A 25,550-nucleotide genomic window follows, 5' to 3' on the forward strand; every position below is an offset into this window, starting at 1 on the left:
CGCAGCTCGCGTGACGTCATTTCAACTACGCAGCAAAATAAAGGTCTTTAGGAAATAATACAAAATGTAAGTCAGAGGGTCATTTTGGTGACATATATTTAAAAGCTACATTTGTTATCCAGTGGTATGTTGATATATCCGCGTCATAAGAGCACGGGTTAGTCTATACTTTTCTTTTCTACGTCCTCACTCCATCCCTCTAGGTGGCGGAACTGCACCGAGATCAGTTTTCAAACCTCTAAAAAATATAAAGAATTAGAAATACGGTTTCGCATATTAGAGGAGGAAGGCTAGGCTTTGCAAAGCATCTCCGATCTGGATAAGCGACTAAGGGTCGATCCGTTTACAGATGTGATAGTGCTGGCTTATCATAAGTGAAAAACGTAAACAAACGCGGCACGTGCTTTTAAGCGCGTAATAGATGTGTTTGAATTTGGCACTCAGGCCAATAAATGGCACGATTATTTTCATCCCCGTAAACGTGGCAAAGTCTCGTTACCAAACAAACTGGAAAAGTAACGTTACAGGTGTGACAGCTCATGTTTGATGAAGTTTGCATCATTGCTCGTTATTTTCCTGTTTATTACTGTGAAGCAGCTTTGAAACAATCTGTATAGAAATAAATGCTGAAATGTGCCTGGCATTCTCGTAAAGATGGAGTTTATTAAAGATGAGAGTGAAGACATGAGTGATGCAGAAGCATGCAAAGTGAAAGATGAAGATACTGAAGAACAAATAGGTTGGTGAGTTTTCACTAAATAGAGTTTGTTTAGAAAACCATGGCAGTAGTGGAGACTGGGGAGTTTTTGTCTATTGCTCTCAGTGTTTTTGCCCTATTTACATTTGGGATTTCTCCTTTCTATGAGTTTTACATGCGTGTGCATGAATACTTTGTTATATGCACTTTCTCAAAATTGTTTTAGTATCAGCCACACACATTATTTCAATTGAAGCATTTTAATTCAAAGGGTAAACAACTGGGAGGAAATAAGTTGCAAAATACTGAACTAATATATCAAATATTTAAAGATTAAAAAACAGCAGTGTTAGTTACTCTCACAGTTGTGGTAAAATGTAGATACAACTTTTTTTATTCATGTTTTGCGGTTTCAGTAAAAGTATATTGGAACGTGTTACATGTTATATCAGTGGCTAGTTGTTCAGCTTAACATTATTATAAAAAAATGAAGTAATTATCTTAAATTATAGATAAATGCAGATGCACATACACATTCTGTCAAATAAAGACTTACAATTGTTACATCAAATTATAGCACAGAAGTGAAATGTTTTTTTTTTTCAACCTCAAATTGAGTTTTGTTTTGAAAATCCTTTCAGATACTTACAACATCTGATGTTGTGTGTGTGATTTAATCCCTGCAGCTCCTTTATAACTGGTTATACACTAACATACACTAAAACAATATCATTAAAGGGATAGTTCACCCAAAAATGAATATTTTGTCATAATCTGCTCACCCCCATGTCGTTTCAAACCCATAAGTCTTTCATTCATCTTGGGAACACAAATGAAGATTTTTGCACATCAGTTGTGGTAAACAGAAGCTCAAGCTTGTTCACTTGATGTGCAAGAACCAGTGAGATTCAGTCTCGTGTTACACAGGTTTGGTTGAGCTTCGGTTTATGTTCGCTGATCAATGTTTTTTAAGAAAATTCAAGCTGTTCATCATATATAAAGCGATCAAGTCTCTTCAGAAAATGTTTGGACTAAACCACTCTATTCATATGGATTAGTTTTATGATCTCTTTATGAATTTATTGAAGCGTCAATGTGGTAGTTGTGTACCTGTCAATGGAGGGACAGAAATCTCTCAGATTTCATCAAAAAGATCTTCATTTGTGCTCAGAAGATGAACGAAAGGCTTACAGGTTTGTAACGACATGAGGGTGAGAAATTACTGACAGAATTTTCATTTTTTTGTGTAAATTATCCCTTTAATAATATGAGGACAGATACCGCAATGATCATTAATCTGTATATTAGCAGTGCATCATTCAGCACATCAAAGATCTGATAAAAATAGATACGTGACAGCTTTATGCCATTAAGCTGGGATCATTGTTATTTTTGATTTCACCTTTCGTGAATTGATTTTTGACCGTATACTGTTTTCGTTTTAGACCTGGTGCAAGTGAAAGAAGAAAGTCAAGTGAATGACACAGAGGACACATATCTGCATCAAGAAGATCCTAGTTTCAGAAGTGGAGACGAATCTTTTAGTTGTTCAGAATTGAAACAGAGTCTCTCACAGGAAACGAAGCAGAGAACAGAAGCCAACAGTGGTTTCATTTGCCCTGAGTGTGGAAAGAGTTTCACACATAAAGGACACTTCAATGAACATGTCAAAATTCACTCCGGAGTGAAGCCTTTCACCTGCCCTCATTGTGAAAAGAGTTTCACGTGTAAAGGACACCTTAAAAGGCACGTGCGGATTCACACTGGAGAGAGGCCGTACACGTGCGGTCAGTGTGGAAAGAGTTTTAAATGTGCAACGAACCTCAAAGATCATCAGCGCTCGCACTCTGGAGAACGGGCCTTTAAGTGTGATCAGTGTGGTAAACAATTTATTTTGGCGTCAAACCTAAAGGCCCACATAAAAATTCATACAAATGAGAAGCCTTACGTGTGTGCTGTGTGTGGAAAGGGCTTTTTGCGCCTGGGCTGTTTTAATGATCATCAGAAAATACACACTGGTGAGAGAGCTCATATATGTTTTGAGTGTGGGGACACGTTTACTAGATCCAGTGCATTGAAACAGCACCAAAAAATCCACACGGGAGAAAAACCTTACAAGTGCTCGTATTGCGGAAAGGGTTTCACTCATTCTGGAGCCCTGAAGAGACATGAGCGAGTGCACACTGGAGAGAGGCCGTATCACTGCTCTGCGTGTGGGAGGACTTTCACACAGTCCAGCGATCTGCAGAATCATATAAGAAAGCCTTGTCCAATGTTGTCACGCAGTGAGCAAAGTTCGTCTTCAGTTGCAGTTTAAACAGTGAGCAGTTGTGCTGAATGAGCTGTCCTCCTGTGTAACAACTTGTTTGTACTTGCTTTACAAAACAAACTCTTCCTTTAGAAAAGTAGGGTGTGTTGTCACGGTCAAATGCCGCAAGTTTGAAGGAACTAGTTTCTTCTGTGATGGGAGTAGAAATACTACTAATTGGATTGTTAATGCGCCACTATTCTTTCCTTTCTTTTGTCGTAGTTTCTCAATCAGTCTGGCTGAAAATATTTCTAGAAATAAAGTTCATTTGTTTTTTATAACTGTGGGCAAGGGGTCATGTTTGAATAGGGTAGCCTGTCTCGTAATGTTACTGACATAACGTGTTGTGTGGTGACTACATGGCATTTCCAGGAATAAAAAAGGTACAATAATCTTCTATTGTGTGGGACTTATTTAATGAGCACAGAAGCGGTTTATGTCCGTTTTAATCTAAATGAATGAACATGTTGTATCTCAGTTCTGCATTAAATGAAACATTGTTTTAGGAAGTGCTCCAGGGCCTGTTTTCCATTCATATAAGATCAGCTTAAATTATTTAACTGTCAATGATTTGACACAATTCTTGTTTCGATTGTTTCGTTATTCAAAGTTATTTCTCACAGACTTGTAGTCGTAGCCGAACCTCAACCTGTTTAATGTGAACAGAATTAGGTTATGTTTACATGATGACGATGTACTAGAAACGGAAAAGTTTTTCCACGTACAGACGACAACATTGTCAAAATGATCCCCGTAAACAACTAAAAACGCTGTATTATTCATGCCAGGGCAGTAGTTGATTTCATTTAGTAAATAAACACTACGTGCCTGTAGACTGAACACGGCATACACATGCGCAGGATGTCACCGTTTTCACAGTCACATTTTTGTCACAATTTTCTCTGAACGTTGAGACGATATCGGTACCGTTTTCAAAATGTTGCACTTTCAGGCCCCCAAAACATTGTTGTCTGTAAATGAATGGCTAAAACATATTTTAAAAAGTTTTTAGTTGCAAACGGTGTTGTGTATGGCTTTATGGCGGCTTTTAGATACTAAAAACAGTTGTTGCTTCAGTCTAGAGCAGCCAGTTAGAAATAATAGGCAAACATTGTATTCGATCTGTTTCCTTGTAGGGATGTATGTTTCGTGTTGTGTTCAGCAGAATTCTCTATTGCTACATCTTTAAGACAGAGATGCACAGACACAGAGGAAAGGAAGTTCAAAGGAAAGTTTTATTTAGCAAATATAAGCAGAATCTTAAGTGAAACTAGTTTTGAAGCCAAGGGCCCCCAAATATGACAATCCCCTTGCATTACCTTCCTAAAACATAGAAGACCAAACACATTATGAGCAGTCACAGGTGAAGTGAATAGTGTTGATCGTCTCCTAACAAGGCCACACTTTAAGATCTGCATAGATTAGATGGTAAGCAAACAATCAATTTTCATAATCAACGCGATTGATGAAACTGTTGAACATAAGAATTTAGCTAATCCGTCCTCAAGATAACCCACTGATTCAGAATAAACTGGCAGTGATGTATGTCTTTGTCTAGGGTGTTGTTCACTTATGACTGTAATGGCATGCGCTCTGACTTCCAGAAGTGAGTAGAAATGCTCTCTTTTAAATGGACTTTGCTGATATATTCGTAAAAAGGCCCTTTTCCCATCGTGCCCCCCTTTGTCATGCTAAATATGATAGGCACTTTCTAAATTAGAAAACAAAAAACAAGGGTTTCCCAAAAACAAGGGGTTCACCCAACTTAACCACTGGCTCATTTTACCCCAGGAATGTCCCGTCTGATGTCCGTCCTCATCTATGCCAGATCGCAATGACCAGCCGCATCATGCATCCTTCTTGTAGGAACTGGAACTCAGGACTAACAAATCGGCCTCATTTCTTCCCAAAACTAGACTAGACAACCTTCTGTCACTAATAAGTGATTAATTTACACATCCTTGTTGTTAATGATCACCTATTCCTAAAATTATTAATGTTAATTAACATATGGTCAGTTTTCTCATATGTGCCAGAGAATAATGGGATCCCTATGCTGAATCTTGGTTCTTCATTGAAAAAAAAAAAAAAATGATGATTGTTTTTAGGAAACAAAATAAATTTCTTATTTTCTAACAGCCATGTTTTGTCAAGTCAAGTCACCTTTATTTATATAGCGCTTTTTACAATACTGATTGTTTCAAAGCAGCTTTACAGAGATAACAGGAAAATAATGTTAAATAATTAAATGTCCCCAACTAAGCAAGCCAAAAGCCAATGGAAACCAAGGCGAAAAATGTGATTGCTGTTTTGCAATGCTGTTATCTCTTAAAGTTCATACAGTCATGGTCAGAATTTATGGCACCCCTGGTAAGTATGATCAAAACCGGCTGTAAAAAATAAATCTGCATCGTTTATCCTTTTGATCTTTCATTAAAACAATTAGCAAAATTCTAACCTTTCATTGAAGTAAATGAATTGAAAGTGGGGGGGAAATCACGTTATTAAATAAATGTTTTTCTCCAAAGCACGTTGGCCACAAATATTGGCACCCTTTTATTAAATACTTTTTGCAATCTCCTTTAGACAAGATAACAGCTCTGAGTCTTCTCCTAAAATGTCTGAGTTTGGAGAACACCTGACAGGAGATCAGAGATCATTCCTTCATACAGAATCTCTCCAGATCCTGCAGATTCCCAGATCCATGTTGGTGCTTCTTCTCTTCAGTTCACTCCACTCATCAGGTCAGGGAACTGGGACGGTCATGGCAGAAGCTTCATTTTGTGCTCCGTAACACATTTTTGTGTTGATTTTGATGTTTGATTTGGATCGTTGTCTTGATGGAAGATCCAAGCACGGCCCATTATAAGATTCAGCAGAAGCCATCAGGTTTTGATTTTTTATCTGTTGATATTTGATAGAATCCACAATGCCATGTATCTGAACAAGAAGCCCAGGACCTCCAGCAGAAAAATATGCCCACAACATTAAAGATCCGACGGTATATTAAATTGTACACATGGGATACTCTTTATCCTTGTGTGCACCAAACCCATCTAGTGTTTGCTGCCAAAAAGCTCTATTTTTTAGTTTCATCTGACCACAGAAGCCTGTGCCGTTTGAAGATCCAGTCGTGTCTGACAACTGAATGTGTTTTTTTTTTAGTTTGTTTTTGGACGAGCGAGGAAGATTTTTCTTGAATCCCTCCCAAACACCATGAGGTGATGTAGGTTTTTTTGTATTGTTTTTTTTTTTTTGGGCTTTCTTGACCCCCCAAGACTCAACTAATCTTTGCAATTCTCCATCTCTGATCCTTGAAGAGTCTTTGGCCACTCAAACTCTCCTCCTCACCGTGCATTAAGGCAATATAGACACACGTCCTCTTCCTGGCAGATTCATAACAGCTTTAGTTGATTGGAACTTCTTAATTATTTCACTGATGGTCAAAATGGGGATTTTCAATTCTTTAGCTATTTTCTTACAGCCATGTTCTATTTTGTGATGGTCACCAATCTTTTGATGCACATCAGAACTATATTATTTGGTTTTACTCATTGTAATGGATGATTAAGGGAATTTGGCCTTTGTGTTTCCTCATATTTAAACTCCCGTGAAACAAGAAGTCATGGCTGGACAATTTCATGTTCCTAGTCACCCTGGTGTGCTAAATAATTTAAATATTAATGGGAATATACTTCAGACATATTTTACTCGTAAAAAAAATTATAGGGGTGCCAATAATTGTAGCCAACGTGTTTTGGAGAAAACCATTTATTTAATAACGTGATTTCCCTCCCCCACTTTCAATTCTTTTACTTCAATGAAAGGTTAGAATTTTGCAAATTTTTGGAATGAAAGATCAAAAGGATAAACAATGCAGATTTAGTTTATTACAGGCAGTTTTGATCATATTTACCAGGGGTGCCAATAATTCTAACCATGACTGTACTTCACTCATCTTGTTTCTGATCAGATCTAACATAACTCTATTATCAGATTTGATTTTGAAAAGAGAACCAATCAGATGAAGTTGTAACATTTACTGCTCCAACAATTATTGATCTGCTGTTACTCCCTTTCAGGTCCATCATGCTAGCTTTGCACTTTTTATCATTTTATGCATCTTTTACAACAGTGTTGGGCTGATATAAGATCAAAATTCCTCTGTCAGTCGTTCTGTGCTTCATAGCTCAAGCATGTTTCGCATGTTTCTGTTTCTTTTGCATATCTTATGTCTCTTTGGCTGTCGAGGTAGATGTGAGGTGAGCGACGTTTTTACACATATCATTCATGTTATAATGGATGTTTCAGTTTTTGTGCAACCAAACAGCAAACAGAACAACTATAGTTTTACTTATTCTAAAGTAATTCAGCATGTGTCAATGTGAAGTATTGGTTGTCACCTAAAAAGTCTTGTGTATATGACAATTGATATTTAATTTCACCACATATTTTGAATGATTTCTCTTATCGTGTTTTGCCTATAGGCAACACAACGAGTGATCGGTAAGTGTGCGTTCTTCCTCTCTTCTTTGCTGAGAAAGTATTTTAATGTACAGAATGTAAAAACTATGCCTAACTGCATTGGCATTTATTCTGCAGAATATAATGTAGATGGAGGAAAAGAAGATCTGTTTGATGTTAATGAAGGTAAGGTGAACATGTCATCATTCTGCTTGGCATGATGGTCAGTCTCATTGACCATGGCCTTTCTGTCTTGTCTTTGTCATGTTTTCAGATGCGGGTCTTGATCTTTTCGAGGGAGATATTTTGTATGATGAGGTAACTAATTTGACCTGAAAAACAAATACAATCTGTTTGTGTGTGGTTTGCTGTTCTCATATGTGTGAATAAAAATAATTCAGCAGTGAATTGCATATGTTACAGAATGTAACGCCCAGTTTCTGTTTCAGAAATTGGGGAGAAACTCTATAATCGGGGATGAATACAGATGGCCAAAAACGATTCCTTATTACCTTGAGGATGATTTGGGTGAGTTTCTTAAGTCCATTTTTTGATACAGATACAGTATCACAAATATAGTAAAACAGTACAACAATAAAATAATAATATAATATAAAACATGTTTTTTATTGTAATATATTTAAAAATGTACTTTATTCCTGTGATCAAACCTAAATTTTAAGCATCATTACTCCAGTCTTCAGTGTCACATGATCCTTCAGAAATTATTGCTGAAAATATGCTGATTTGCTGCTATCAATGTTGAAAGCTTTTGTGCATTTTTATATTTTTGCAGAAACTGTGATATATTTTTTTCAGGATTCTTTTTTATGAAACGAAAGTTCAAAAGAGCAGCTTTTATTTAAAGCAATTTTTTAGTAACAATTTAAAAGTCTTGGCACTTTGATAAATTTTAATGCAATTTTAAAGCGATAGTTCACCCAAAAATTATAATTCTGTTATTATAATTAATTATAAATTAATATTAATTACTCACCCATACGTCGTTCCAAACCAAAAGACTTTCGTTCATCTTCGGAAAACAAGTGAAGATCTTTCTAATTAAATCAGAGCGATTTCTGTCCCTCCACAGTTACGCAACTACCACTACGACACTTCAAAAAGTTCGTAAAGAGATCGTAAAACGAATCCATATGAATTGAGTGGTTAAGTCCACATTTTCTGGAGACTCAATCACTTTATTTGATGAACAGATTTAATATAGACTTTTACCCATATATAAACTTTGATCAGCAAACATAAACAGAAGCTCAACCGAACCTGCTTGCTAAAGCTCAGCCGTGCTGTGTAAGGTCAAAAATGCTGCATAAGACAAGAATGAACCTCATTGGTTCTTGCTGAAGCTCAAACGAAATGTGTAACACAAGAATGATCCTCATTGGTTTCTGAGGAAATTCAAACGTGCCGCGTAAAACAGGAGAATAAACCTCAGTGGTTCTTGCTGAAGCTGAAACGAAATGTGTAACACAAGAATGATCCTCATTGGTTTCTGAGGAAATTCAAACGTGCCGCGTAACACAGGAGAATAAACCTCAGTGGTTCTTGCTGAAGCTCAAACGAAATGTGTAACACAAGAATGATCCTCATTGGTTTCTGAGGAAATTCAAACGTGCCGCGTAACACAGGAGAATAAACCTCATTGGTTCTTGCTGAAGCTCAAACGAAATGTGTAACACAAGAATGATCCTCATTGGTTTCTGAGGAAATTCAAACGTGCCGCGTAACACAGGAGAATAAACCTCATTGGTTCTTCCCGAAGCTCAAACGTGCTGTGTAACATGAGATGGTTTTAAAATTCTGTCTGTTAGGGTGTGTTTACACATGGCAGATTTGGTTTTGATTAAAACAAACCCTGGTGTGATTGCCCTGTTAGTATGGATAATTTGAATATGTGAACGCTGCCATCTGAACCCTAGTCGGCACCAAACAAGCAGACCTACAGACCTAGACCGCTGAAACGATGAGTCTCGGTCCGCTTCCAAGCGAACTCTGGTGCAGTTCGACTGAAATATGAATGCAAAGACATGTAAACGAACCAAAAAAATGACATGGTGTCACAAGATCCAACCCGAAAAAGGACAGAATACTCAAGCACACCTGTTTTTTTCTTGTCATAGTCGCATTGTTGCCCATACAGTGACCAGAACTGCGTCTCCTCTCAGCAGATCTTCGTTTGTGTGTGTTATAGAGGGATTCCTGCCGCTGGTTTGACTACTTTAAGCCAGGGAAACACCAAGCCCACACACACGGACATTTTTTTCCGGTGTGTATTTTTATTTTTTTGGCAGATTCAACATGTAGAATCGGTGTCAGGCCGTCGGTGAGAGAGAGAACTCTGATATGCTGTTCAGTTTAGCGAACGAGTCAGTGCATGAAAATAAGAGCAAACGTGATGAAAGCAAGCAAAGAAGTCAAGACGACACAGACAGAATGCTGTTATAATTTTACTCCATCTTACCTGAGCTTTCCACTGCGCACATATTTCTTAATAACATGAGCCGAGTGGAATAATGAACGTGTATTCAAAATGGTAAGCAAGTGCTGCTTTGATTGTGGGTTACCTGCAGTCTTAGTTTTGCTTTCCCCTTTTGAATGATGAATACAGACAAATATATCTGCTTAACATCTATCTCTTTTAGAAGCAGGCGTGCTAGCTGACCGTCGGCTGTAGTCCTTTCAGAGTGTTCAAGCGCAGATGACCTACGCTTTCAGCAGCACCAGTTTTTGTTGTCGGTTTGGTGTGTCTCTACCTTTACACATTTTGTAAGCTCTTCACAAGTTCTCAGCTGGTCAAAATACCATCAATTGTAGGCTACGCACATACAACGAGTGGATTTAGCCCAGCACACAGCTTTTTGATGTTCGGTAAATTCAGTCGCAAAATATACGTCATAAAGCTGACCAATCAGGTAGGGAATGTATCCATATGCCTTTAGGTTTGTTATCTTTAGGTTCTGGACAAAACAAACAAAGTAAACCGAACTACAAGTGTGAACATACCCTTATTGTATAACATGCCCCTATACATTACGTTGAACAAAACAAAATGTTATAGGTTGGAGAGCCCATGTCTTATGTTGCCAGTCAAAGGTTATGCCATACTAATTAGGCCCTAACAAATCAATTTCTCTATGGACAGATATCAATGCAAAAGGGGTTATCCTGAAGGCCTTTGAACAGTATCGGTTGAAGTCATGTATCGACTACACACCATGGAATGGAGAAGAAAACTATATCTCTGTATTTAAAGGCAATGGGTGAGCAACTAAACCCTTATATACATGCTGCTCCACACAATATGAGCTGTGTAGAAACCATGATAAAACATATATATGTATGTGTGTGAATAGCTGCTTTTCATCAGTTGGTAACCGGCGAGTTGGCAAACAGAGGCTGTCCATTGGCAGCGGATGTGATCGGATCGCCACCATTGAGCATGAGTTTCTCCATGCATTAGGCTTCTGGCACGAGCAATCCCGCTCTGACCGTGATGACTATGTCTCCATCATCTGGGACCGCATTTCAGAAGGTATTTTTTGATTTTAATATATCCTATGCACAAAAAATATTGTATTAGGTCTGGTATTCTGTCTCAGTATTGGTGGCTGCAATGACAAAGGAGTACAAACTTAAAATAATAATTCCAAGAGGAAACACGCAGGAGAACAGAATAAATCAACCACATCCAACATAACATCCAACTAAGAGTTTAAATACAGAGAGATAACAAGGTAATTAAACAACAGGTAAACATAATCCAATCAGAAACCATAGAAACTAACTAGCAAACAGAACTCAGGCAAAGCACAACAGGGAATAGAATGAAAACGAAACCAAAACAGAACAGACCAGGGGTGCATTTCCCAAAAGCATTGTTATATGGTCTATAGTTCCGTCGTTATCAGCATTGTTCAACTGTGTTTCTCGAAAACATTATTTCCAACGAACATTCGTAAACAGCAGCGTAGAGTTGTGTGGTTGGAACAGGCTCTCGACCTGTGGTTAGAAGTTTCTTGTTTGCACGACATGTGGACTCAATAAATCATTATCTTGAGCCTAATAAGCAAACTGACATTCAGTACAATCTATATCTTTTATTTAGAATACATACAAATGTCATTTACTGTAAGTCTTTTAGTTTGTCAAGAGATTTAATGCACCGTTTTTGAAAAGTGTGCAAGTGCGAACATGCTCTAGTAAAACGAGCCTATGATTGAATCTGGAAATAAAGCAAAATTATCCTCAGATGACATGTCCATAATTTATAGCAAAACATCTAGCCTTAATTCGATCTCAAACGGATTCATTAAAAGGAGTTATTACTCCACCACCTGCGTGACATCATTAACCAACGTGGTTGAACGGCCAGTTTGCGACAATAGGGTTTGGGGGAACAGTCATGACTAGCTAGTTGATTTTTCAACGATGCATCGCACTATGGTAGTTAAGCAGCGAGTTACAACGTTTTATGGGAAATGTACCCCAGAACAATACCGTTACAGAACCAATAAAGCATGTAATAATAAAATGTAAAAAAAAAAAATAAAAAAATAAAAAACACTATAGAAGGCGAAAAACAGTATGTGCCAAGAGTAGGCCTAGTATGTCCGAATTCAAGGTAGGCTACTCACAAAAGAGAAGTCAAAAAGTGCCCGGATAACCTACTACTAGAACAGGGGTTCTCAAACATTTTGGAGCCAGGGACCCCTTACAGGGGAAAAACATTTCCAAGGACCCCCTCATATTTATTACAGTGACTGAGCCCAAAGTTATTGTGGGAGCGGTTAATGAAATATGTGTGCACAAATGGTCTCCACCCAGGGTCGTATGCCGGGTTTTCTAAATAGCCAACTGAGGTCCCAAAAGTGATCTTGCTAGTGGGGTTCGGGGGCATAGTTAATAATAATAATTAATAATAAGCAATTATTTCTCAACTTTCATTATATACACACATAGAAAAATTACCGAGGTCCGGAATTGTGGGTATACGGCCCTGTCCTTATGCACTTTTTTATAATACAGCACAATTACATAATTTACCGTGTTTTTACCAGAAAATAAGTTGCACCTGAGTGTGTAATACTTTTTTGCATTGTTGAGGCGTATTAGCCTACTTCCCCTCTCTCCACAGCAAATTCTTAAATTAATGGTAATCAGAACAAAACGAGGATGAAAAATAAGTAGGCTACCCTATAAGATAATACAAATAATAATAGTAATTGTATACAGACAACATTTAAACGAATACAAACAAATTAAGTTGACTCGAAACTGAAACTGCGTGCATCTCTTATTTGGTCCAAAGATGCGGGTTCTGCCGTCTCTGTCTCTTTTCTTGCGCATGTGCCCCAAAATCAACCAAAACACAGCGAATACTTGACCCACAGAGATAAGAAATATAGATAGATTATCCTTTAAGTTAAGATAAAGTTAAGATAACCTCCTAAAGTTAAGATAACCTTTACGTGACTACTTTTTATTGTTTGACGTTAAATTCATGAGCTATATAAGTAACTTTGGAATAAATAGCATGTTTTCAGAAGTAAAGAAAAAAACACGACTTATAGTCCGGAAAAAACGTCAGGCTGTTATAAAAGATTTCACGGACCCCCTGGCTATAGCTAGTTCGCGGACCCCACTTTGAGAACCACTGGTCTAGAAGACATAACTTAAGTAGGGGAACATCTACCATACCATCCAAATCTTTTTCTTTCTTAATTTCGACAAACAACAATAAATAAGACAAGATTTATCATATAGCACTTCCTGAAGACAAATAAACTGACAACGTCTAATGCAGGCACCATTTTATAGTCATAATGGCGTGCCATTTCACATCATATGACTGCTGTCGGCCAATCGAATTGGCTCAATTTCACAGAGACCAGTCACGCTAAGCTTTGAGTTCCCTCGAAGGGGAACCACACTATACATGATGAAGAATGCACACTCTACAACAGACAACTGAACTGGTGGTATTTACACAAGGCAAATGAGGGAGAAAACAAATAACTACAACAAATAGTCAAGTCACATTTATTTATACAGCGCTTTTTACAGTACAGATTGTTTCAAAGCAGCTTTACAGAGATAACAAGAAAATGATGCAAAAAAGTTTGTTTCCAGAAGAAAATAGCATCACAGTCCAGTTTAAGTAAGTTCAGTGATGTTTTGTTTTCAAAAAAGTTATTAATTTAGTTAATTTATATATATAGCCGCTCCGGAGTAAATCGTGATGTCATCGTCCAACTCAGTACAGTTCTTGTATAATAGTGTCAATGCAGGCAGATCAGTATTATTGTTGAATAGTAAATTAAATGTTAAATTTAATGTCTCCAACTAAGCAAGCCACGCCAATGGCAACAAAGGTGGAAAAAGGCAAGGTTAATAAATACCTCAATTAACCAAGGACACAGGGACTAAACGCAGGTTAAGAACCAAACACAAACAATATATGACATTTACATTGTGTATCACATGTGTATTTACAGTATGAAAAAAAACTTATAATTTAGAAGATTATTAACAAACAGATTATTGTTATGCTCGTTTGATACAAGGAGAAATTCTCAGGGATGGATTTATTTTCAAAACACTTTCATTTCACAGACAGGAAGCATAACTTCGTCAAATACAACGACACTACATCCAGTTCCTTGAACGTACCTTATGATTATGGTTCCATGATGCATTACAGTAAGAAAGCTTTCCAGAATGGAACTGATCCCACCATAGTCACCAAGATCCCTGCCTTCAGTGACGTCATAGGCCAACGTATGGAGTTCAGCGACAGCGACCTGCTCAAACTCAACAGACTCTACAACTGCAGTAATGCCTTTTACACACTATCACATCTAAAATGAGACAAAACCTCTTTGTTTCATAAAATGTGCTGTTTAGTTTACGTCAATGGTTCTCAACCCTGTTTCTGGACTCCCCAACACTGCACATGTTGAAGGTTTCTTTTGTCTTAGACACACATTTCAGGTCCTGGAGTCTTTACTAATGAACTGATAATCTGAATCAGGTGTGTGTGATTAGGGATATGTGCAGTTTACACAACACCATTTTCATCCAAAACTGAAAACTTTTTACGTGTGTTAGCCATTCATTTTAACGACAACAGCGTTTTGGGGGCCTGAATATGCAAACTTTTGAAACTGGTTTCAAAGAACTAGTTCGAAATTTATACCATTATCGTCCCCATGTAAACAACAAAAATGCAAATTTGTAAAAAAACAACAACTGTGAAATCATGCACATGTGTATTATGTGTTCAGTCTATAGGCATGTAGTGTTTCTTTACAAAGTGACATCGCCAACTACTGGCCTGGCATGAATGATATAGTATTTTTAATAGTTTTCGTGGATCCGTGTGAACGGGGATCGTTTTGACAACATCGTAGTCTGAAAACGTAAACGAAAAACCTTTCCATTTTTAGTACATTGTTGTCGTGTAAACGTACACTAAGTGGGGCTCCAGGAACAGGGTTGAGAACCACTGGTTTACATCACAGTCGTGAACCTGATGTGCTTTTAGGCTGGGTGTTGATACAAGTTTCAAGATTTGATTTAATTCCAGTTCTTGCTGGTGTCAGCAGGAGGGACGTTCTCGACATTAACAAGTTGACAATGGTCAAGTGTACTAAGTACTTTGTTTGCAACAAGATCGTTCAGAAGAGCATGCTGAAATGTATGAATGTTTAAAGTTTGTACTACTGGTTCACCTGACAGCATGTGATTACTTCACAGAAAGCTCCTCCACGTTTCTGGACTCCTGTAACTTTGAATCGGAAAATATCTGTGGAATGATCCAAAGCCAGGAAAATGCTGCAAGCTGGCAGCGTGTTTCCAAAGCTACAGGTGGACCAGACACTGACTACACCAACATGGGACGTTGTGATGGCAAGTCTTGTTGATTTTTAATATTTAAAAACTTTAAAGGCACAATATGTAAGATTTTTGTAATTAAATATCCAAAAATCACTTGCACAGTGTGATATATTTCCTGCAGTTGTGTACTTACAATATCCCAAATGTTCCGGGAAAAAAAGGATTTCAGAGAAATTCCAATTTTAAATAATGGCTCATCCCTGAACATTGTAGCCTGTCAATGACGTAATATCTGCGTAATCCGCTTGTACTGCCATAGTAACCATGGCGACAGATGTGGACAACTGCGCGCTGTTGTTGTTTCGTTCAAACACTATGGACACTTTTTGCAGACTTTGGGAAAAAAGGAGAACTAAAACGAGGATCAATATCAGCGTGGTGTTTTTGAGATGCCGTGAGATTAACTTCGTGAGATTTTGAGACTTATTTCGACTTGACGAGGCGCCACTCTTGCATGCACTTTATTAGACAGGTGATCAAATGTACATAAAATAAATCAATGTTATATAGCTCAACATGCTGAAATGTTAGAATATGATCAGTATGTTATTCTAATGATGATCTAGTTTACTGCTAGTCTCATACAGACAAACTAACACAGAGAATAACATTATAACTTTAAACTGGGCGGCAGTGGCTCAGTGGTTCATGTAGGTTGTCTACAAACCGAAAGGTTGGTGGTTCAATCCCCGGTTCCACCTGACCAAGTGTCGAGGTGTCCATGAGCAAGACACCTAACCCCAACTGCTCCCGACGATCTGGGTGGCGCCTTGCATGGCTGACACCGCCGTCGGTGTATGAATGTGTGTATGAATGGGTGAATGTGAGGCAAATATGTAAAGCGCTTTGGTGGCCATTCGGTCTGTGAAAGCGCTATATAAATGCAGTCCATTTAATCTGACCATTTTCCTGATCATCTGTCATTGAAATTCTACAGGAAAAGTTATTCATGCGGTGGTGATGGCGCAGTGGATAAGACACATGCCTTTGGTGTGAGAGACCCGGGTTCGAATCCACTGTGAGACACCAATGTGTCCCTGAGCAAGACACTTAACCCCTGGTTGCTCCAGAGGCGTGCGACCTCTGACATATTTAGCAATTGTAAGTCGCTTTGGATAAAAGCGTCAGCTAAATGAATAAATGTAAATGTAAAAACACACTCAAATGTAGTTTAGTGTGATATGTAGACCAAGTGAAACAGCGCTGCGTTCCCTCACAAGTTGAATTTGTCTAATAAACTGACCTGTGTGAGTATTAATTCAGCACTTGCGGGTACGTTAGTTCGGTAGAATAAAATGTCCTCATTCCTTTATATCCGCGGGACTCGCGTGTGGCGCTGATGTCTGTCTCTCATTCGCAATCGCGCCTTGTTTCATACCACAGTCATGTTAAAAACATGAATGTTTTCACTCATCCATAAACATTATTAGATCCATCGGCTGGAACCAAAAGTTCCATAATTCCGCTTATGCGTCATCAACCTACGCCTTTGTTATTGTAAGAGGTTAGCGACCCCTAGCGGCAAAAAATTACATATTGTAGTTTTAATGCATGCATTATAATTGAAAAGCTTTAAAGGGATAGTTCACCCAAAAATAAAATTTCTCTCATAAATTACTCACACTCTTACCAGTTTTGCATTATTGATGTCAAATCTATGACATCAATGACCATTTGCATTGAATAACATACATTTCAGACTGTTTTGAAAACAAAGTTATTGTATGGCTTTTATTTAAAAATTTGAATACTGTTCACTGTTCACATGGACATTTGAAAAACAATTCTATTTCAAAATCTAGCAAATGTATTCTCTGATAACTTTGAAAATTTTGCACATGAATAACTTACCTGGCATGTGGATACTGAAATCTCTCTTTGAATTTGATGTTTTCTTTTAATGTTCTCACAGTTATATATTTGTTAGTTAATATATACTGTAAATGAATGATATACGTATAACATGTTATTTAATATATTTGGAATTCACAAACAATCACAGTACAATTTACTACATTACAAATCTGGGTTACACTTTATTTTAAGGTGTCATTGTTACATTGTTATTAAATATTTAAGTACAGTGTAATATTAATTAACTACATGTACTAACTATAGGGTTAGGGTAGGATTAGGAATTGGTTGAGGGTTAATTGCATGTAATTAGGCATCATTACTGTTATTACTATGGTGATTACATGTAACATATGTAACAAGGACACTGTAAAATAAAGTGTAACCCAAATCTGTTATTAATGAATGCCAGTGAGTCGTTAACTTAAGGTACATTAACAATTTACACGACAACAGTGTACTAAACACGAAAACGTTTTTCCTTTGCGTTTTTCACAAACAGACGATAATGTTGTCAAAACCATCACCGTTCACACAGATCCGCGAAAACGATTAAAAACGCTGTATTACTCATGCCGGAACAGTAGTCGGTGATGTCTTTTTGTAAAGAAATTTTAAGCGCCTATAAACTGAACACGTAATACGCATGCGGCGTGAGCATTGCATCACAGTTTTCACAAATGTGCATTTTTGTATTTTACATGAAGATGATAACAGTATCGTATTCAATAAATAGCACTTTAAAACCAGTTTTCAAAAGTTTGCATTTTCAGCCCTCCAAAGTGCAGTTGACGTTTAAATGAACAGCCAAAACTAATTAAAAGATTTCCATTTTTTGTTGAAAATGGTGCCGTGTAAACGATTCTAGCTGGACAAGCCATTCAGTCTGAATGAAGAAATTGTTGGCAGGCATTAACGTATTAACAAGGGAATAATGCCAATCCTGACTTTGTGCATTTATTTCATGGATGAACAGGTGTTTTGTTTTGTTTTACACTGGAATAAATAAAATAAATTAGGTAATTTCGACTTTTTATCTCAAAATTCTGACTTTATTTCGTGATTTAAACTCGCAATTCTGACTCGCAATTCAGAGTTTAACACTTTCAATTGCGAGTAATAAAGTCAGAGTAATAAAATCTCAATTATCTTTTTTTTTTTTACTGTGGCAGAAACAAGCTTCCAAACCAAACAGGCCTTCTTCAAGGGTGCAAAAAAATGACATATTTGTAAAATAGTAATTGCACTTGAGTACTACTGAAGCAGAAAGCTTGTACTTGTACGTCAAACATCATGCTTTTTATTCTTTTGTCCATTTTTACTAAACACAGCCAATCAAATCTGACTACTAAACTTTTACAGTCAGTGACATCCAGTGTAAACTGTCTTTGGACACAAGTGTAATAATTCGATCTTGTGATGACGTAATGATCAGTTGCTGCTGCAGACATTTTCAGGTACCAGGTTTACTACATGGTTAAACAGGTAAATTTAAAGAAAAAAAATGCAATAGTTACATTAATGATAAAATCTCTAAAATTCAAACATGCAGAAAACGTTTTCAGTACAGTTAAATAAAGCAATAAGCCCTGTGAAGCCGTGATTTACAGTGAATTTAGAACAGCTAAGGGGTGTTGTTAGGCACGATGCGGAGCATAGTATATTCATTTTAATATTTCTTTTATTCATAAAATAAACACCAGCAGCAAAAAATATAATGTTATAACACATTTATTCCTCCGCCAAGCAATGTCGTTCTAAAGAGGTTGCCAAGCAACACATGAAGCAACAAAGAATCACAAACGGCAGTTGCCCAGTAATACTAATGTAATGCATTACATTATGGTGTATGGTGCAGTGTATGGTGTATGGTGCAGGTGCGTGTTTGTTGAGTAATTTACAACGGCTTCAAACGTGCCTCAACCAATCAGAATCAAGGACCGGAACTATCCGTTTTATAACACTCTTTTACTTTGACAATAAACACCTCTCATAATCACTCAACGGGAGCATTCTTGAAACGTGGACGGCCTTGCAATGGTCAGTTCATATACTATTTGTATAACCATCATGTTTTCAGGAAAGGGTTATTTCATGCACTTGAGCACAGCGGTTGGGATGGAGGGGAACAAGGCGCTACTGGAGAGCAGGATTCTTTACCCCAAGAGAGGATTCCAGTGCCTGCAGTTTTTCCTCTACAACAGCGGTCATGCTAGTGACCAGCTCAGGATCTGGACGCGAGAGTTCGACATGGCAAACCCGAACGGGACCCTGCATCTCATTCAGCAGATTGAAGGTACAAATGTTCATCCTTGGATTAATGAATATCAGACATTATTTTTAATGTGACTGTTGTCAAAGACTTTTTATTTGCACCTCACAGGTTTTTATTTATTTATTTATTTATGTTGCATTAGTCTTATTACACACTACAAATGTCTTGAATGCAATTTGAGCGTCTCATTCCCCATGGGAACTGGGGTTACATGCGTAGCCCTAAGATGTTCCCGTTTGAGGGTAACTCGCCACTGTGTCATGTTGTTGACGCCTTGGGAACACTAAAGCCTGTTTTATGCTTCTGCGTCGAATCTACGGCGTACCCCCGCAGACCCCTCTGCGTCACCGCGAACCCCTCTCCGACCCCTCCGCCGTAGCTCGACGTGCACCTCCAAAAAATTGTAACTACGCGTCGAGGCGACGCAGACTCCAAGGGCTGTGATTGGTCAGATGCACCACGATGCAAGCAACCTGACGCAGAACCATAAAACAGCCACGACGCCGTAGGAGTGACGACGTAGCTACGCCGTGGAGTTGACGCAGATGCATAATGAGGCCTTAATACCCACCAATGCTAAGGGAATCCCAGCAGGGAATGCCACAGTGAGCTAGGGAGTGTCTCTACAGACTAGTGCGCACAAGACATATCTCTTTTTGCCTCGGAAGATGATATAGAAACCCATCCACATGGGAGCATTCTCATGCTTCTTTGGAAGTAAAATTGCCCCACATCATCACGCGATATTTTTTTTCCCAGATTGGTAGGGGAAGGTACCGCCTTTTTCGCCTCTGATTGGGGCTCTCCTCCGATTGGTTATTTGATTTGGCCGTGGAACGTCATCTCACGTTCATGGCAGGCTGTCGGCTAGTCTGTTTTGATCGTCTTTACAACAGAAGTAACAGAAGTCATATTTGAATCATACTGTGGTGTCTTTTCTACAATTGGCTGACTGCGGATTCATTAATCTGTGATAGCCTATTAAAAATGTTCATGCCTGTGACTTTACTTTGGTAATAATTTGGACGTAATAGTTTCATTACATAGTTTCTGTTGAGCAGGCAGGATACAAGTTAGGACCAACACATCTCTCGTCACCTCAGGGAGCCTTAATGAACTCTGTTGATAATGTGCTGCTGTTCCAAGCCTATTTGCTGGTTGGGAAAACTTGTAGCCTATTTGTTAGAGGTGGTTGTCAGTGTTACTCCACTGCAGTGTACAATAGTCATTACATGTCTCAGTGCTTTCCATACCTAGTTCCCTCTGTGTAATTGTTTGTATTATTTAATAAACCTTGAGTCAAAGCTGAGCATGATGATGCATCACTAGTTTTCATTAGTCTAGAATAGTGCACTGCTCTGCACACAGCTGGGTGCCGTTTTATTGTATTGCATACATCTTAAACCCAGGCAATGCATAGGCCTAAAAATATGCTTATGTACTCTAGCTGTTCAGTATTTGAGAGCCACGGCGAGTTTACGAAATGTAGGCTGCTCAGATTTTTACTCCCAAGTTCACATGTTCGTCACAAAATTCCCCCAAACAGCTAAAACTAATCTAATTACGATCTAAACAGGCTATGAAATTGTGAACTTGGAATATAAATCTGAAGACAAGCACATATAGCGCTTTTTTTAATTCCTATGTTGGATTGGCTTCGTTTACTTCTGTTGTAAAGACGATCAAAACAGACTAGCTGACAGCCTGCCATGAACGTGAGATGACGTTTCACGGCCAAATCAAATAACCAGTCGGAGGAGAGCCCTTCTAGCCAATCAGAGGCGAAAAAGGCAGTACCTTCCCCTACCATCCTGGGGAAAAAAATATCGCCATCATCACATACCCTTCACCATACCAAGAGATTGGCATGGTTTTATTTCAGTTAGCCTAATAGCTGGTTTGATTTGCATTGAGAGATGATCTTATGGAAAGTACCCATATGCCAATCTCTAGGTATGATGAAGGGAATGTCATGATGTGGGATATTTTAATTCCAAAGGCCAAGGGAACTTTATCAGGATGATAAAGGAGGATCCATGAAATAACTGGCCTTTAAAAATAAAAATCTTCCTGACTCTATGGGAATTTAGCATAGGGGTGTCCTAACTTATGCACCCTGTATTTTAAGGAAGAACATTTATTTATTTACGATACAGTATTCATTCACAAATAAAATTGGTGTCCTTAAACATTGGATTTTCCCTATTTTTTTAAATTAAAGCATTAAGATCAATTTCCAAAAGTTGATTTTTTTTATTCCTCTTTTTAGTCAACTTTAGCATTGGTGTGTTTACTTATGCTAAGCACTGTATACTCCGGTTAACTCATATAACTCCTGTTTTCTTCTCATGAGCTCCCTCTGTTGCTCTGGCTGAAAGGATAACATTATAGTGACATGGAAGAGATTGCTCAAACCTCCCCGGTTCGCATAATGTTGTGGACAATTAATAGAAATGCTCACACTTTCCAAAGAAATTTAACATAAACATGATATTTTATCAATATTTTTCTAAATGTGTAAGTCTTTGGACTGAAAAAAAGCCTTAATGGATCTGTTTTGTGCATTCCTGTTATCACAAATACATGGAAGCAGGTGCAACTGAATAGGTTCTCTTTTTATGTAAAATGGTAAACACCAGTTTTATTCAACATAATTGATGTGCACCCCTGAAACAAATTAATAAATTACTGTCACTGGCTCAAGGTGCGAGGCAATTGGCCCAAACTGGCATGTTGTTAGCCCTGGCTCGCAATGGCCCGACAGTGGAAAAGTGTGCATGGCTCCACCAGCCTAACCTGTTGATATGCTTGGCCTTGGCCATAATTTGTGTGTTGTGGTGTAATTACCAGGAGATGGGAAAATCAAAGTAAATTTCACGCTTCAAGAGATTTCCTTGTTTATTTTAATCAGAAAAAAACATCTACTTTTAAATGGGTATCTAACCAGCTGATGCACCGTTTTCACAAACTATAGTTGTGAACGGAAACTATAGTTAACTTTTGTATTCCCGTTCAGCAAAAGAAACAAGCCACTATAGCTGGATGACCTTACAAAAAAGGAGGAAAATCTCGAGAGATTGATTAAATTGGTCATAATACAGAAATACGTCAAGTTTGCAGCTGTATTAGAAACACAGGAAGCAGTTTTCTGTAATTCAATGCTTAGCCAGTATAACACAAAGTATAGTGTAATGAATGCATGCACTGTACAGAACTTTTTTTTAATAACTGTGGAAATGTATCATCAGCGTCTGTGAAAAGGGTCCATTGGTCCTGAGCTTCTCAACAGAAAGAACAGCACAAGAAAAGTGACTTGTTGTTTTTATAAAACAGATAACTAATAAATATATTTAGGAGAAAAAATGTTGTGAATCAGATTTGTCCTTCCACTAGCAGGTATGAGGTTAATATTTGGGCTCTATGAGTGCTATGTAGTGACATACTGTAAAGGGTAGCTGTTACTAGATAACCACTGGAACACTAGGTTGACTGAATTAACAACACAACCAGATGCTCTATTCCTTAACAGTGACTCTTTTATGTATTTTATTTGAAAGCTCCTCCCGGTGGCCTGTGGCAAATCCACCACGTGAGCCTGAACGTCTCCCAAAAGTTCCGAGTGGTGTTTGAGGGAATTAAAGGGACTGGAAACACAGGCGGACTCTCACTAGACGACATCAACCTGTCAGAGATGACTTGCCCTGAACATGTATGGATGATCAAGGACTTCAGAAGCATTCTGGAGAACACGTCAATGGACACTGCTATTTATAGCCCGCGCTTCAGATCTAAGGATGGCTACACCTTCCAAATGGGCCTGTATCCCAATGGCACAGCTGGATACCCAGGCGAGCTGGGAGCTTATGCTCACTTAACGTCAGAAGACGATGCTGTGAAAGACAGTCTGGTCTGGCCTGCTCGCTGGAAGCAGATGACCATGATGCTGATGGACCAGAACGCAGACATCCGCAAACGTATGTCCAACCAGAGGAGCGTAACAACAGACCCCACGATGAAAGTGGAAGGTGAGGTGTTGTTAATTTGGGTATATGATTCCCATCATGTCCTGCTAGATTTCTGAAATGTTTACATGCCAAATATAGTGTTTCCCATTAATTACTTAGATTGATCTAACCACAGTGTCATAATGAACTGACAAATATATTTACACTCCTTATAATAACATAAAATATCTCAAATATTGTGTTTTGCTCAGTTGAACCAAAATCAAAAGTGCCTTGTGGCTTAGTGCCCTCGTCAAATCAAAAGATTTAATCAAGTGAAGTCAAGTCATCTATAGCGCTTCATACAATAGAAATTGTTTTAAAGCAGCTTCACAATAATAATTAAAAAAGCTAATGATAAAAACTTAATCAAATATGAGAGAAGTTCAAATTCTACTGTAAATCAGCTGTAGCAAGACAATAGTGAATTCGACTCAATAGTGTCAGTCAAATCAATAATATCACTGAATATTAAGTCTCACAAACTATGAAAGCCAAAAACAACAGTGGCAAGGAACCCAAACTCCATCAGGTGACAGAAATTGAGAAAAAAACTGGAGAAACCAGGCTCAGTCAGGAGACTTGATCTGCTCTGGCACAGCATTATTTTCGGTCGCTTTTAGCTTACAATGATTATTCTGCTCTGAACTGCTTGTCATTATTTATGTCACTAAATTCCAATAGTTTCTTTCTCTATGTGTACAGCACTTTGGTCGGCCAGTGGCCGTTTTTAAATGTGCTATATAAATAAACTGAAACTGAAACTGAAACATTAGGTGGGAAGGAAAATTTGTAGTCTGTCCGGCAGTTTGAAACATAAATGTGCTGTAGAGTTACCGTTTAGCCAGTATCACGATGAGTTTAGATACCAGCTGGTCCTGACATGACACGCTCATAGCTGTCCATAGGAATCTGTGCAGAGGGCTCATCCAAATGCCCTCTAGTTGAAATAAGTACATCCAGTCATACATACATTTTAGAAAGAAAGTACATCCTCTTTGAATTCTATGGTTTTACATTTCAGGACATAATAAAAAATCATCTGGCCCCTTGCAGGTCTTAAAATTAGGTAAATACAACCTCAGATGAATAACAACACATGACATATTACACTGTGTCATTATGTATGTAACAAAAACTAGGTCAAAATGGAGAAGCCATGTGTGAAAAACTAAGTACACCCTTACTGCTTCCATAGGAATTATGAGCGTAAGTCGCATTCAGACCCTGCTTATCAAATGCCGAATCAATTGATTGATCGATCATCAAACAAGTGTGATCACCTCTATAAAAGCAGAGGTTTTGGAAGTTTGCTGGTCTGGAGCCCTCAGATGTGTATTAACACAATGCCATGGAAGAAAGACATCAGCAATAATCTTATAGAAGCAATTGTTGCTGCCCATCAAACTGGGAAGGGTTAAAAGGCCATTTCCAAACAATTTGAAGTCCATCATTCTACAGTGAGGAAGATTAAGACAATTGCCAATCTTCCCAGAAGTGGACGTCCCAGCAAATTCACCCAAATATCAGACCATGCAATGCTCAGAGAAACTGCAAAAAGGCCAAGAGCTACACCTCAGACTCTACAGGCTTCCATAAACATGTTAAATGTTAAGGTTTATGACAGTTCAATTAGAGAAAGTCTTGACAGGTATGGCATGTTTGGAAGGGTTGCCAGGAGAAATAATCTTCTCTCTAAAAAGAACATGGCAGTATGTCTTTAGGTTTGCGAAGTTGTATCTGAACAAACAACAAGACTCCTGAAAGAATGTTCTTTGGACAGACAGGATCAAAGTGGAGATGTTTGGCCACAAAGCTCCAGGTTTGGAAAAAGCTAAACACAGCATATCAGCACAAACACCTCATACTGTCCATCACGCTTGTGGCGGTGTGATGATTTGCAGCCACAGTACCTGGACACCTTGCACTCATTGAGTCGACCATGAACTCCTCTGTATACCAAAATGTGAGGCCATCTGTCTGACCTCAATGAACTGAAGCAATATAGAGAAATGTGGGACAAAATTCCTCAAC

General features: G+C 38.2%; 2 protein-coding genes across 2 annotated transcripts in view; both read left to right on the forward strand.

The window, feature by feature from the left end:
- Positions 1 to 258: 258 nt before the first annotated feature.
- LOC143752059 (uncharacterized) lies at positions 259 to 3,402 on the forward strand. The gene is made up of 2 exons (XM_077245073.1): positions 259 to 739; positions 2,143 to 3,402. The coding sequence occupies exons 1-2, from the start codon at positions 655 to 657 to the stop codon at positions 3,012 to 3,014; spliced, it is 957 nt and encodes a 318-aa protein (XP_077101188.1). The 5' UTR covers positions 259 to 654; the 3' UTR covers positions 3,015 to 3,402.
- Positions 3,403 to 7,613: 4,211 nt separating this feature from the next.
- Positions 7,614 to 25,550, forward strand: part of mep1bb (meprin A subunit beta b) — a 34,721-nt gene continuing 16,784 nt past the window's right edge. Inside the window, exons 1-9 of the mRNA XM_077243265.1 lie at positions 7,614 to 7,655; positions 7,744 to 7,787; positions 7,919 to 7,997; positions 10,630 to 10,747; positions 10,841 to 11,019; positions 14,100 to 14,318; positions 15,243 to 15,395; positions 19,318 to 19,533; positions 23,070 to 23,537. Coding sequence (XP_077099380.1) covers positions 14,174 to 14,318; positions 15,243 to 15,395; positions 19,318 to 19,533; positions 23,070 to 23,537 — 982 coding nt within the window. The 5' untranslated portion in view covers positions 7,614 to 7,655; positions 7,744 to 7,787; positions 7,919 to 7,997; ... (1 more) ...; positions 10,841 to 11,019; positions 14,100 to 14,173. The remainder of the gene's footprint in view (positions 7,656 to 7,743; positions 7,788 to 7,918; positions 7,998 to 10,629; positions 10,748 to 10,840; positions 11,020 to 14,099; positions 14,319 to 15,242; positions 15,396 to 19,317; positions 19,534 to 23,069; positions 23,538 to 25,550) is intronic.

The sequence above is a fragment of the Siphateles boraxobius genome, unplaced genomic scaffold, assembly GCF_051911475.1.
Source record: "Siphateles boraxobius isolate OS27281-9 unplaced genomic scaffold, OSU_SipBor_1 1, whole genome shotgun sequence".
Lineage (NCBI taxonomy): Eukaryota > Metazoa > Chordata > Actinopteri > Cypriniformes > Leuciscidae > Siphateles > Siphateles boraxobius.